Genomic DNA, 13,625 nt, shown 5'->3' with positions numbered 1-13,625 from the left:
GCGTATCCGCACGTTGCCCTGGTAACGGGGGACGCGGACAGGTAGGCTCAAGTTAATGAGCTCCCCAGACTCCCTGCGAAACTCTCCCTCCCGCATCGTTTTCCTCAGAGTTCAGCACTTTGTTCCGGGATTGGCCTCTTTGTGTTGGTAAAAGGCCTTAAAATGCCCAGTGGGTTTGAATCTCCACAGAGGTTTCCTCACACCACAATATGAATCGGGGTCGGAACGCAAAGATATGAACTTCATGTTTTGGTGAAAATAAGATCGGATGGAAAGCCCAGACAGAAGCGCGGGATGGGCACGGAGCCCAGTGGGCCGCGCCTGGCCTCCGTGTCTGCTTACCTGCCCAGGATCTTGCTGACACAGCCGTGGCTGACCCTCAGCTGGCGGGAGATGTCGCAGGGCCGCACCCCCTGGTGCGCCAGCTCCACGATGCGTTGGCGCACCACGTCCGGCAGCGGGCGCCCGTTCACAAACACCCCCCCTAGCTGATTGACTCCGCCGTGTCCTGCAATGACAAGACCAGGGAGAAACGCAGTGAGCCCCAGCAGCAGGGCTGATGTCCGGCCTCAGCGCGGTGAGCAAGGGCACTGCCAGCTACCGCCATGCGCCAGGCCAGGCTGAATACACTCACTGCATCGGGGAGGCACAATCACTACCATTATCCACATCAGGCTCACCAGATCAGCCCTAGTAAACGGCTTGAGATGGAACACCACAGCAAAGCACGCACTCTGCCCCCCCATTCACAACTCTTCCATTGCCAATTAACGCGGCTGAGCCTTTGCTGTGCATGCTGATTTCAAGTGCAATGCTCTGCTGGAGGTGTCCCTCCAGGTGGGTCTGATGCTCACTTTTTTTCCCCACTCCTTCAGAAGGAAAAGAAAAAGCAAGCCACGTCTCCGAAAACACAGGTGTGCTCAGATTTTAGTTCGACGTACCACTGCTCTTTAGATTATGAGTCTTCCGTCATCATTACAGTCAGACAGATGGGCTGAGACATTCATTTAAACGGTGCGTTCGTGCAGCCCACAGGGATGAGAGCCACCAGGGCAAAAAAGAGTTAGGAAAGTGCCCAATAAGTTATCTTAATATGGAAAAAAAAACATTTCACCAAGCTTAAATACGCTTTTTTTGTCATTTTTACAAATTGCTCAGCGAGGGGTGAGTAGCACCTCACGAATTTCCTTGGACCAATTATTCAAACCTTCTTTTTCATTGCAGACTCTTAAAGGGATAGATAAAGAAGAATCAGTCGGTATATTAATTATATATAACATATAAGTGATCAGGGATAAAGCCGATAAAGCTCCTAAAGAGCTCATAACACGGCTGTATGTATATTACCAGCGAGCATATTTAGAAAAGTGTTTTATTGTAATCCCATATTCTGTTAACAAGCGAACAAGAAGAAATTGCCAAGCTTTTCACTGGTGAGGAAAGAGTTAAAGCTACTGTGAAGTTGAACCTGTGAACCTGTGAAGTTAAAAAAAACAGAAGACCTAAAGTGTCAATAAATGTAATGTGCCCGAAATAAATATTTGGTACTACTTTAAAACCTTTAACTTTGATAAGAAAATCTTTGAATGCATTTCCCACACTTCTACAATCTCACTTTATCATTAAGGTAATCATAGTGAACGCCAGGCTAGAAATTCTATCATAGGATGTTGAAATTGTAATGAAACACAGCTGAGAACGGAAGAATCATAAATTTCTCATTTATTAGCCACCTCAAAATAAAGTGCATCAGAGCACATATAGTGTCCCATAGTATTTACTGTAACTTGCCAGAAACCTATCTCCTGTATTATTTCAGGTTTCCCATTAATACAAACATGTGATTGACCAGCCAAAGAAGTGCTTGTCACCATGTCTATCTGTCTACACCTACATATGTGAACTGAGAGACAGCTATATATACAAACATACTGAATAAATGTGATGCAGATGCACAGTTGAGCGCTAAAGACAAGGAAGAGACACCTATCACCCCTAGAACTGTCAAGTCTTTTACTTACAGGGAGAAGACAGTAAGAAAAACAAGTATTCATAAAGGCAAAGGGCAAAGTCAACATCCGTAGCTGTCAAATAATGGGTTCTTTATGCATAGCATACAAGCTAATACAGGTTTATCATTATAAATGATAAGATCGTCATTAACTAGAATATTTTGCAGAGATACTACTACAAATTGACCAATTTACAGTTTTCAAAAGATAAGGATCTGTTCTGTACTGTAGGTGGAGTTAGGTGTTTTTAACTATATGGCTCTGAATGCGATTTTTTCAATATTTTGACATAATAGAAAAGCAACTAAAAACCAAAGTCCTTGTTCATTATTTTATATTGCCTGTGCTGAGGCAGTTGCTTTTAAAAAGTAATGTATTTACATGCTAATTATGCATATACAGTAGTTCACTAATCCCGTACACACAGATCACAGTTCTGTACCTCAAGACGTCCTAAGATTATTTCCACTCAACTTAGTTAGTTTTAAAAAGGAATCCCCTACACAAGTAACTTGTATTGCACTGAATAACCTTTTAAAATATTTTCTCCAACTGCCTTTAACTGTAAATATATTATAGTTCATATACAGTACCCACATATACATGTAAATACAGAATATAGGCTTGTGTATTGAACCAGCTAACCCAAATCCAGGATCTTTGAGATTAACTCTGGAACATTTAAATTAAACACTGAGGAAATGTCGGCTGTGATTTCTTTGACATATCTTTTAGAGCCTGTCTTGAACATTTAAAATAAAATGGTCAAGACTGATCTCACAGAGTCTTGTTCTCTGTTTACACAACACATAAATACACATCTATGTTGATGATATTCTGGTAAGTATACAGGTCACAGTATTTTACAGGCTCTAAACTGTGACAGGGATAGAAAAGCTGATATTTACCCACAATGTAAACCAGCGCTGATCCTAAGTTTTAGAGGCTACCAATAACCAAGGCTATCCTGGTTCTCCAGAAAACCCTAACAAAAACATCAGTGGCTCTTATTCAGATGTACTAAACTGATTCTATTAGAAATGAAAACAACTTACAGGACAAACAAATAAGAGAGCTTCCCCAAGAACAGGATATTCCCCCATGCTTATCTATCTTACATCCACTCAGTACACGTCTACTATTTTATAGTATTCTAAAGTGGTAGAGATGATGATTTCTGGGTGAATGTCTTGTGTTCTACAGCCCTATATACTGAGCACTAGCGAGGCAAACAACTCGGATGACTGCCCCTAGTGGCGAATCTCGTGTAGTTCCCATTCTACAACTTCTTTCCTATCTGTTACTGTATGTTCAACACGATGCCCTTAATGCATACTGTTTCACATAAAGCAGCTGAAAAATGGGTATGGGAGATAAACCATTGGTAACATATTGTCATATGAGAAAAAAAGGCCAGAAATATACAGTAAAGGCTTTTTGACCATGAGCCACCAAGTTCATAAGGAGAAAAGAGACAGAGGAGGGGGTGTGGGAAGAAAGAGGGTCATTTAATTCTGGGAACACATTTTTCTTAAGGACAAAAATAAATACTTTTGGCAGCAAATCTAGGACTATGCTAAAGGAGATACATTCAATCTCAAGGCTATGGGCCTTATGGTCTTATTTACTTCTGTGATCTTTCTTTTTGGTTCCTCTTTAGGAAAGCACAGGCAACAACAAAAACTACTGGTTTTGGAGATTGAAAGGAGTCTGGGATTTCCTGGAAGCCATCTCTGCTTTCTGTGCAAAACAAGATACTTCTGAAGGTAAAAAAGAAACCATCAGCATCGATTTAAAAAAACAATAAATGAAAGCAGACACACACTGACCTCACAGGTTATCAGCCTCTCAAATTAACCCTCCGCCTCAGACCTCAGACCTTTTTTTACACCTGCAGCCTTCCCTCAAACTTCAACACACTCTGAGCCAGCAGACCCTGTCTGCAGGCAGGCTATCTTCTCTTTGTTGGGCTGTAGTTTCACAGCAGAGGAGAAAGACACTCATCTGCGTGTGCTTAATGCCATATCTATGAACACAAATACATTTTATTATGTTCAGACAAAATAGTCCCGATTAGACATCGTAAAAATGAACTGCCAATGCTACAGCTCCGGAAAGAAACGATGAACACGGACACAGAAAAAAAAAAGTTAATCCAGTTATTTTGAGATATTAACATATTGATTGCTTCCTTAAAAAACAGGGGGGAAAGTGTAATCTTAGCTTTGGGGTTAATGGTTTTTAAACACAGCCTGGCAGTCCTGGGGATTTTCAGCAGAATCTCTCTGATTTTCCTATCTCCAAATATACCTTCTATCTGTGTTTCACATTTTGTATTTGCTTTGGGAAAAAAATCATTTTATCATCAGAATGCCCCCTTTTTAGCAGGCAATAGAAAGCCTAGCCTATATTATCCCATATTTACTTAATTTGTAAAAGAAATGTAAAGGTTTTTGAAGATGTGCACTTTTTTCATTTTCATCTTTTCAGTCTGGGGGGAAAAAAAAGGCTTCTTTCAATGGAGCAGTAGCTCGCAAAGATAGTTTCTCCTAACGCGCCAGTCACCGTAAAGAGGAGAAAAAAGCATTTTGAAATAATCCAACGTCCAATTATATTACCAAGGGAAAGAAAAATAACAATGCATCTACTCGCCGATAGTCGTAAAGATAGCTGATCAATCCCGCGAAGCCCATAAAACTACTCTCCTTGACATTTTTTGCCAAATGAAGTATATCTAATCAATAAGGAAAGGTTGCATTTTCTAAGCCAAAGATTTTCCAATGATCTGAATCATCACACTTCCAGAAACACTGTTGACAGATCCTGACACAATAAGAAACTCATGTGAAGAATATGAGATTGTGTTTCATCCTTGGATTCCTGTTTATGGATTAAAAGAAATCTGTATATAGAAATCCACAAACGTGAGAAAAGTGCTCTTCCCCATACTTCAGCTCTACATCATCTTCTTTTGTATAGCACATGTATCATCAGAAATTTGTAGCTTCAATCTCCACATTACAAGTCCATCATTTTTACACATAAATTAATACAATTCCCTAATACTGGTATTACCTCATTTGTAGGACAAATTTCACCTAAATGTGCTTTTGCTGAATTTCTGTTGCATTGAAAAAGACTTCGAAATGGAGAAATCGGAAATGTACAGCACTTATATACAGCTATGATATGTAATTTTGAAACTGCACAAGTTTCAAAATTCAAGTTTGACTTTATATTGCTAATTTCAGTCATCGTTTGCTGCTGTTGATGTTTGGTTTTTCATTAAATCAATTAAAACACGGCACGGGGGTTTTGTTTTGTAGATTACAGATTTTGACAGCATTTCCATTGCTCTTTGAATTGATATCTGCAGCAGGCAGCTATCATCGACATGAAAAAGGAATACCACTAGGTCTTACTTGACCCTGTCTCCAGAAGGCAAAAGTGTATTATGACAGTTTTTATTAGTCCTACACAAGCAGTCTTGCTGTGTATGTACACCTTCACACCTATAAAGAGAACTGAAGCTGACTTAAAATCAGGTATGTAGGTAAATCAGACCTTAACTTTAGAAATTCTGACATTTTAGCCACATAATAATAGCTGTGCTTATTTGGCAAGATTATCAGTGCGTACTTGCTGTTAATGTACACAAATGTGCATATTTCCTCTGCACTACTTCAGTCTATTTTCAAAACCAGCGAGTGTGTGGAAGGTGAATTTGTCAGGAAAGTTGCACAGGTAGTAAGGGCTGTGTTTATTTGCCTTCTTGCTACAAGCTCTTAATTAATATGTGTTAAGCATTTGTTTGAAGCACTAGTACTCTTGATAGTTTCTACATCCATGGACTAAATCCTCCAAACACTTCAGCTTTTGTTTTTATTTCCATGTAAAATAATTGTATTTATCACAAGCACTACATTTCCTCAGCCGCTGTCACAGTGTATAATATTTGAAAACAAATATACAAATGTACATACTGCATAAGTAAGTGTAAACATGTTTTACACACACATTTCCTGTAGATACTGTAGATTTGTGAATTGCAGTTTCAGAGATCTTTTGGTTTCTTGGTCTATTGCTTTTAATTTCAATATGGATCTGAAACAATACAGTATTTGCCGTATTTATGTGTACTAGAGAAAGGTTTTAAGAAATCCCACTGAAGAATCTTTGAGGAAATTTTGTTTTGAATTGATATGTATTACAGTTTCAACCCAAGGTGTGGTGTGGTGCTGGATATGTATATGAGATCCATACACACATCGAGGCTGAACAAAAAATATTAAATGTAATGTAAATGTGAAGACGTCTCAGCAGACCCTTATACTAGTCCACTAACTATTGACAGTGTAGCCTTGTTTCTTCTTTTAATTTTCCATACCATTGCCTTTGCTTGCGTACAGAAGTCGAGGCCCTAATTACGGGTTTGTGTAGGCGGTAAAATAACTTACTATTAAATTATTTTAAAGCTGATTGTGATAAAGTGAGTCTAATGAATACCAACGGTTATTAAGCTAATAGCATTTGATAATTGCGTAATTGCTGACTCTACTTAACATCCATGCCATCGGATCGTGAACGATTAAAGTAAACAGCTCACGCAGGCGATAGCAGATAGTTTCCATAAGCTATTTACAGATACATATACTTCTACGGCCCTCGCCATACAGCCAGCGGAACAGCGGAGCTTTTGACAAGAAGAAACCAGTTTAAGGTTCAAGGATGTCGCCGAGTAATGTGTTAAGCGTCACCCGATGCAAGTACACGGTATGCAAGTCTTCAACACGCAGATCACTATATCGGCAGTGCTTGAGCAGGATTGTGCTTGATTGAGGACTGCGAGCTACTTTTCCAAGCGTGGTGCCTTGAGTTATTTGGATACTCATTGGAAAATAAAGACGATACAATTTCACTTAAATCCAAATTACAAAAAGGTCTCATCTTCTATCCATAAAGTGATCGTGTTGGCTTTACGTCTTCGTAGAGGAAGTTTTACGGCTGATATTTGTTAATGTATCTAAAGAGTGGCTTCCTTATCGATAACTAGAATATAAAACATCGTTAAATAACAAAGGCGATATTTATTACCTAATAAAAGGGGCTCCTTCTAAAAAAGGCGACGTAGGCGAAACGCTTGGTCCCCTCTTTCTACTTTTCAGAGTGGAATTAATCTTTCTTTATAACTCGCCAACTTGACACAGCTCGCCTCCTTATCCTGTACAATTTTTTAAAGTATTCCTTGCATTGAATATTTAAACGCCACAGACCACAGCCTGGTCCAATCGATTTTCTTACGAACGAAATTCATGAATACACTAGATAAAGATTACGCCTGTGTCACACATCATGGACTGTGGTTATAAAATACAGTGACTGCGTTTTAAACTGCAACATGTTTTTTTTTTCCCAAAAAAATCTCAATGGGAGAAATTATGAAAACAAAATTGCACAACTTCGGTTATTTAAAAATCTATGTTAATAAGAAATGTTAAAAGTAGCACAGAGTGGATTGTTTTCTTATCCAAATTATTTTAAAAATGTGAAATCATTATTGTTGATAATACGGATAATTATTAAAATGACACAAATTATTATTCATTGGAAGTTTCAGTTGTATAATTCATAATCGTTTACAAGACAAATGTAATTTGGAATACACTTTCACCGAACGACAGTTTACAAATTGAATTATTCAACGGTTACGGTGTTTTTTTTAAGTATAAGTCAAAGGTAGTCTAGCCATTTTTATTAGTTATTGCCTTGTTGTATGTAGTTCTACTGACTCAAGTTTGTACTTTAGTGCTGTGTTTAGACGTGAGGAATGTACAAAACGATTTCGTGGATTTTTAAGTTTTATTTCATCAAACTCCTTTCTGTTGTAATTACAGTATGGTTAATAAGACAGAAAAACGGAAAATTCGCACTAGAAAATCACACAAAATATGAAATGTGTGATCATATAAGGCGGGCTACGCTTAGGTAAAATTAAAATGTCCTATGAAAAGACAAAGTGATAATTTGTTCATTGATGATAAGCTGAGTATGGTTTTTGTCGGTTTGACTGACTGCAAGTGCCCAGATCTCTGGCCCAAAACCAATAATAACAGCCATGTTTATAACAATAACAAGACAACATTATACAAGGAAAAACAGCCAAGGCTTCAGAATCTGCATGGTGTTTTTTCCTACACTAGACCAAACGCTAGAAAAGAAAACATTTAACTGTTTCCTGTTGGTGCTTTTGGTGTTTGTAACTATGTGCTTTCTGCGCCTTTAAGACAAAGCAGCGCAGTGATGATATTTCGAAACATTATGTACTAAGAACAGAACAGTAGTCCCCATCTGTTTTGGAGTGCAGGTTCCACAGTGCTTGCCAGACCACCACAATTCCCACGACTTCACAGGTAAACATTAAAGTAGAAATCGACTAAATCACTTGGGAAAATTACTTCACCTTATTAAAGGGCCAGGGGGTTAAAAACCGAAGAAAGGTCAGAAATATTGCATTTGTTTAGTCCTGACTGTTCCACTGGCTTACATTGATAACTTATAACATCAGTCAAACGGTACTAAAAAAACAAAACAAATATATGACAAATGTAAAACTTTGTTTCACATCGACGTGATTTTCATGTGTTAATAAACGAAATGTTCTCCTTTTAGTAAATACTATAATTGACGCTGAGCATTTAAACAATATTTCCTCCATGTACAAAAATAAAATAATTCAGCGATCATATAACAATACTACATTGAAAGCGAGAGCACCAAGAACTATGAACATCTAATTCTGGGTTCTTATATCATAAATATATGTTATACCTTACACAAAATGTTTACAACATGACACCTTTTAAACTGATTGTTTAAGCAAGATTGCAGACTAGTTGTTTTTACTCTTTAATTAACCCGAAATCTTTATTTTACTTGCTTCACTAAAATCTGAAACAGGAATAGTCCTCGAATTCATGTCACAGCATTAAACCTGAGTCTATAAATTACGAGACATAAATGATAGGTGTAATTCTGATGGATTGCACAAGCAAACAATTATTTTAAATGTCTTCGACCTTTTCTTTAAAATTGAAGTTATTCGGTATAATATTACAGCAAGTACGCTCTATTTCTGTAATTCACAGGGTCTGAAATTCCTCCTGCATACATCATCATTGAATTAAATGCGTGAAATACAAAAATAACCAACCCAAAACAGAACTATTAATTTCGCCTCTTATTTAAGGATAATCCTTAATTTTAATAGTAAGAGAGTAACTCGAATAATTTGTTACTAATGGTTGTTGATCTTTTCTTATCCGTCTACGTCGCTTTTATTTTTCTTAATTTGTTTTAAGCCTTTGAGTTCCTACTTTTGTTCTAAAATCTGTTTCCTTGGAGGTTCATATATTGTAACCTGTGTGTTATGACTTTAAATCGGCGCTTTGATATTTGAAAAGGCTGAACTTAAAAGGAAATGTGATTAGTTCTAGCTTTTTGAAATCTGTATGTCTAATCCAGCGTTTAACTCACCGTGAGAGGAGATGTCATTTCACATAACGCCGTGTGAATGGACAAATCTTCTCAAACTCTCTCAAGCACATCAAATCTCGGGAAACACATTTTACACGCAAACAGTGTTAACTAAAAACCCTGTGCTGTAAAGAGTGTGATTTTTGTAGCTCACTGGCATTAACAGAACATGTATGTACGCTGACAGGAGTGCAATTGCACGAGTATGTGTGCATAGTTTTTGTTTTATACATATAAAATTTTACAGCCAGCTATTTGCAGAAATATCCCAACATTTGCTTCAACTGACAGGCCCCTTAATAATTCTCTGGCATTTACCGTTTTCACGGTTAGGAGATTGCTAATGTGCAAATTACACCGCAAACCTTGTCTCGAATCAAGAACTCGCGTACTTACTGTACGTGAACAAAACACGATTAGATTGATTGCTGTCTTTTACTTTAATGATAAAAGTAGAAATGGCTAGGCTTAATACAATATAATTCTGCCTAACAATCGATAAAGCATGATGAATGCCAATTAGAAAAAGCTGTTACCGCACACAATTTGTTTTTAGTACATAAGATACGTTGAATATCTTATTAAGATACGTGCTCCGGCATACATATATATATATACGGCATAAATGTAAGATTGCGGAGCTGGTTGCGTGTCAGGGAATGTTAAACTTGCACCCTGTTTGTTACAAACGAGGTCAAGTTCATTGTTGCTTTGCTGTACTCGCTGGCTCACTGATGGTGCCCAGAGCTTCCGAGGAAGGCGAGCTCCTGCCACAAACCAGCACACTTTAAATACATTTGAACTTGGAGCTGGAGACGCGAGAAAACTGTTCCGAATTCCCCTTGAAAGAAGAAGCAACCTACTTACTATGCATTGCCGCAAACGGGTCGTGCTTACAGTGTATTTCCATCGGAGAAGTCTTTTGCTTGGATAGCAACCCTTAAGATGCGATATAAACTCCTTTCCGCAACCTTCTTGTAGAGATTTTTTTTTTTTACTCTCCGAGTGCCTTGTACAAAAACGAGACGGAGAAACGGGAGGAAAGAGAGGAAAGACAGGAGGCAAGAAAAAAAGGGGGGAACGCAGACAAGCTTCTCGTTTCCCGTGGGTCACTTAAGGTCCCAAACCAGTGAAATTATTTCAAACTTGCCTTTGGTATTCAGACTTAAGTTTTTTTTTTAAAAAAATCAGGCTACCAAGAATGCATACAACAAAAATGGTGAAATCTGAAAACCGAACAATTTAAAAGTATCATCGCAGTGACAGCGATATTCTTTGATTTAAAAGGCGCTTTTCTGCACAGAACCGACCCGAAATTGTCTGTGGTCGTGTGGACTATTGTCCGAATGTGGCCGTTAGAAACGATGGGAATTCCATGGACAAGTTTAATAATTGACCGGACGATTGATTGATTGATTGATTGATCTATCGATTGACAACTTGTGGTGACACCTTGAATAAGAGTGCAAATCTCACAACTGGACTAGCGATCCTACTCTCCTTGTGAGCTCAGTTGTAGCCCGTCTGCCTGCTTGGCCGTGCTCAGATCCGTCGACCTGGAAATAGTGAATGGGGGAGCCGAACAATCACGATCAGTCTTTGAAAAGCAAACTGAAAACTACTCCTGTCGAGCTTTCGTTGTTAACCATCATAGGACAGCCATTTCCATGTTAATGTTTATTAAAGCCAGAATTAACAATCCGTTTAATGTGTAGAAAAGCTGAGAAATATATCCCGATATGTTCTTATTCGGTGATATGAAAAGTCTCCTTTCAGTCTTTTTTTTTAAAAGTATTCAAGCTCCATTACGCATATTGTTTCCACAAAAGCATTGAATGGTTCAAGCAAGTGAATATTAGACTTAGAGAAGTAAACAAAAATAAATATCAGATGATATTTTTTAAAAATCCAAGCTGGGGCATCCCCTTATTTCGTAGATTGATTTCCAGTCCACCAAAAAAAAAAAAACACGGGTTAAGTTTCATCAGCTTTACAGTTTCCTAAAATGAAAATATTCCACAGAAACGAGAGCATGCAGCTCAGTTCTTCAGGAATGCTCCGCGGCAGCCTTGGGGAGACCGGAAAAATGCGAGATTTATTGTTCTTCATGTAAAAAAAAAAATCGCTGATTCCCGCGATGGAAAAACAAGCGCCAGGAGTTGGTATCTGGTTGTGCCTTCGGGCTATACCACATCCATAGTGCAGAAAGGCAGTTTCAGAACCCGTTCTCATGTGGACAGCGCCTTAGGCTCAGCCTCGAAACCAAGGATTCCGCCTCGAACAACCTGTCAATTACAGCTGGAACGCCAATCAAAAAGAGGCGCTTTCCAGCTCCAGCCAATGGGCTGCAAGCTGTGCTCCGCTGAGGCGGGGTCGCAGTGGATTGGTGAGCGTCGCCCTGGTGGGCGAGGCTTAGCTGTCTGAATCGCCCATTGACAAATGGAACGTTTCAGCAGAGCACCGTGGTTGGAGTAAATTATCACATTTTTTAATTTCGATTGTCAAAGCGAAAATCTAGGATGGCAGCCTTCCGTTAATGCTTCATTCATTACGTGCATACATTAAAGTGTTCATTAAAAGCATATTATTAAATATGAAGTCAATTCATTATGAATTAAAGCAAACGAGAGGGGTTTAAAAAGAAGTGTAACTGCCTTTTGAGTGTGACGATCTGTTATAATAGACCATTAAATGTGAAAAAAAGAAATAACCGTCGATGAAAATATTATACAGGAAGAAAAGGCGATCGAAGAAGCTGGGCATATCGTTTGTTTCTTACTGATTAGTGTTACGATTTAGCACTTCAAATAGTGATACCTCAACAGCAGACAGCAGCCGCCACGATGATGATAATAATACAGGGGGGGAATTAAAAGGTGGAAGAATTAATTAACATTATCACATTATCCCCGGGAAACCACCCAACGTGTTGAAAAATATTTAAATATAAAGCCATTTTTAAGTCTAATACAATCTAAAAGCAATTGGAATGTCTCTCATATTCTATGTTTTAAACACACATACACAGAGGAGCTCCTGGAAAGACAAGACAACTGTTTACTGCATTTCATGTTTAAGAAAGAGAGAATATTGGGTCATCACGAATCTGCTGTTTGGTGTAAGCTACTTCAAAATCAAAATTTGTATTTGGTCATTTAAGTTCCTTGTCAGAGTGCTCGGGTACAAAAATATGCAACTTAAAGGTGATGCAGACTATATTAAAATGACAGTCGCTCATTTTTTTAGGATTAATTACGACTTCATGCAAAGATCAGACTATGTGGACTTTTCTGAATTAGTCAAGTCTAAAGGCTCTACTAAAGGCCAATACGATGTTGTGCAAATGTGGAAGATGTGTTTCGCGAAGGAGCAGTAGACATTTCTAAAGATTATTGCAAAAAAAACAAAATAGAAATCTGTCTGTGTTCTGAATTTTTTGCAGATAAGCTTTTAGCGTTTTAACATCTTGGTTATCGACGCTAGAATGCAATAGGCAAAATGATCAAATAGAAACGAAACAATAACACATGGTTTCATGATTTAAGGTGTAAAATTTAAATTTAAATTACACTTTGAAATGTTTTAAGACATTTTTTAAATGTGGGCTATAATTATTCATATATACTGAAGTATAATGCTGAAATGTGTGTTTTTTTCTTCACTTTTATCATAGAAGCGTACATTTCGCACTGTTCCGCACTGCCACACTCTTTAAAGAGGTTCAAAAGTGACGTTTCGATATTTTTAATTTCGCTTTAAATAAGCAATAGTCTTCTGTGAGCACATACGTAAGGTCCATTTCGGGGTCTGAAATATTTCTTTGATTAGGTTTCAGAGCTCCGTTAGAAAAGCAATTGTTCGAAGCCGTCTTGTGAACATTGTCAAAGCCCTATCCGCGCAACTGAAATAGGTTTCGTTAACAGTACTGCAGCGACAACTATCAAGCCGCCCAAAATAAAATTTACGTTTTGGATGTTACTACAGAAAGTATAAGAAAAGGCAGCTATAGAGATATCCTGATGTGAAGTGTCCTCAGATTTCAAACAAAGGATAGAAATGTTGCATGTAAACACTGCAATG

At 38.1% G+C, this 13,625-nt stretch overlaps 1 protein-coding gene across 3 annotated transcripts in view; it reads right to left on the bottom strand.

The window, feature by feature from the left end:
• Window positions 1-13,625, bottom strand: part of pax5 (paired box 5) — an 89,351-nt gene that overhangs the window by 70,509 nt on the left and 5,217 nt on the right. For 2 of the 3 annotated variants that reach the window (XM_088912422.1, XM_088912423.1), the window contains exons 1-2: window positions 10,413-10,455; window positions 343-508 (exon numbers count right to left, since the gene is read on the bottom strand). In XM_088912422.1, the coding sequence (XP_088768548.1) occupies window positions 343-508; window positions 10,413-10,455 (209 nt within the window). Of the gene's footprint in view, window positions 1-342; window positions 509-10,412; window positions 10,456-13,625 lie in introns of those variants that run through there. The other variant, XM_088912421.1, reaches the window with a different exon arrangement.

The sequence above is a fragment of the Atractosteus spatula genome, chromosome 1 (assembly GCF_055471065.1).
Source record: "Atractosteus spatula isolate fAtrSpa1 chromosome 1, fAtrSpa1.hap1, whole genome shotgun sequence".
Classification (NCBI taxonomy): domain Eukaryota; kingdom Metazoa; phylum Chordata; class Actinopteri; order Semionotiformes; family Lepisosteidae; genus Atractosteus; species Atractosteus spatula.
This window is presented reverse-complemented; position numbering and strand designations above follow the sequence as displayed.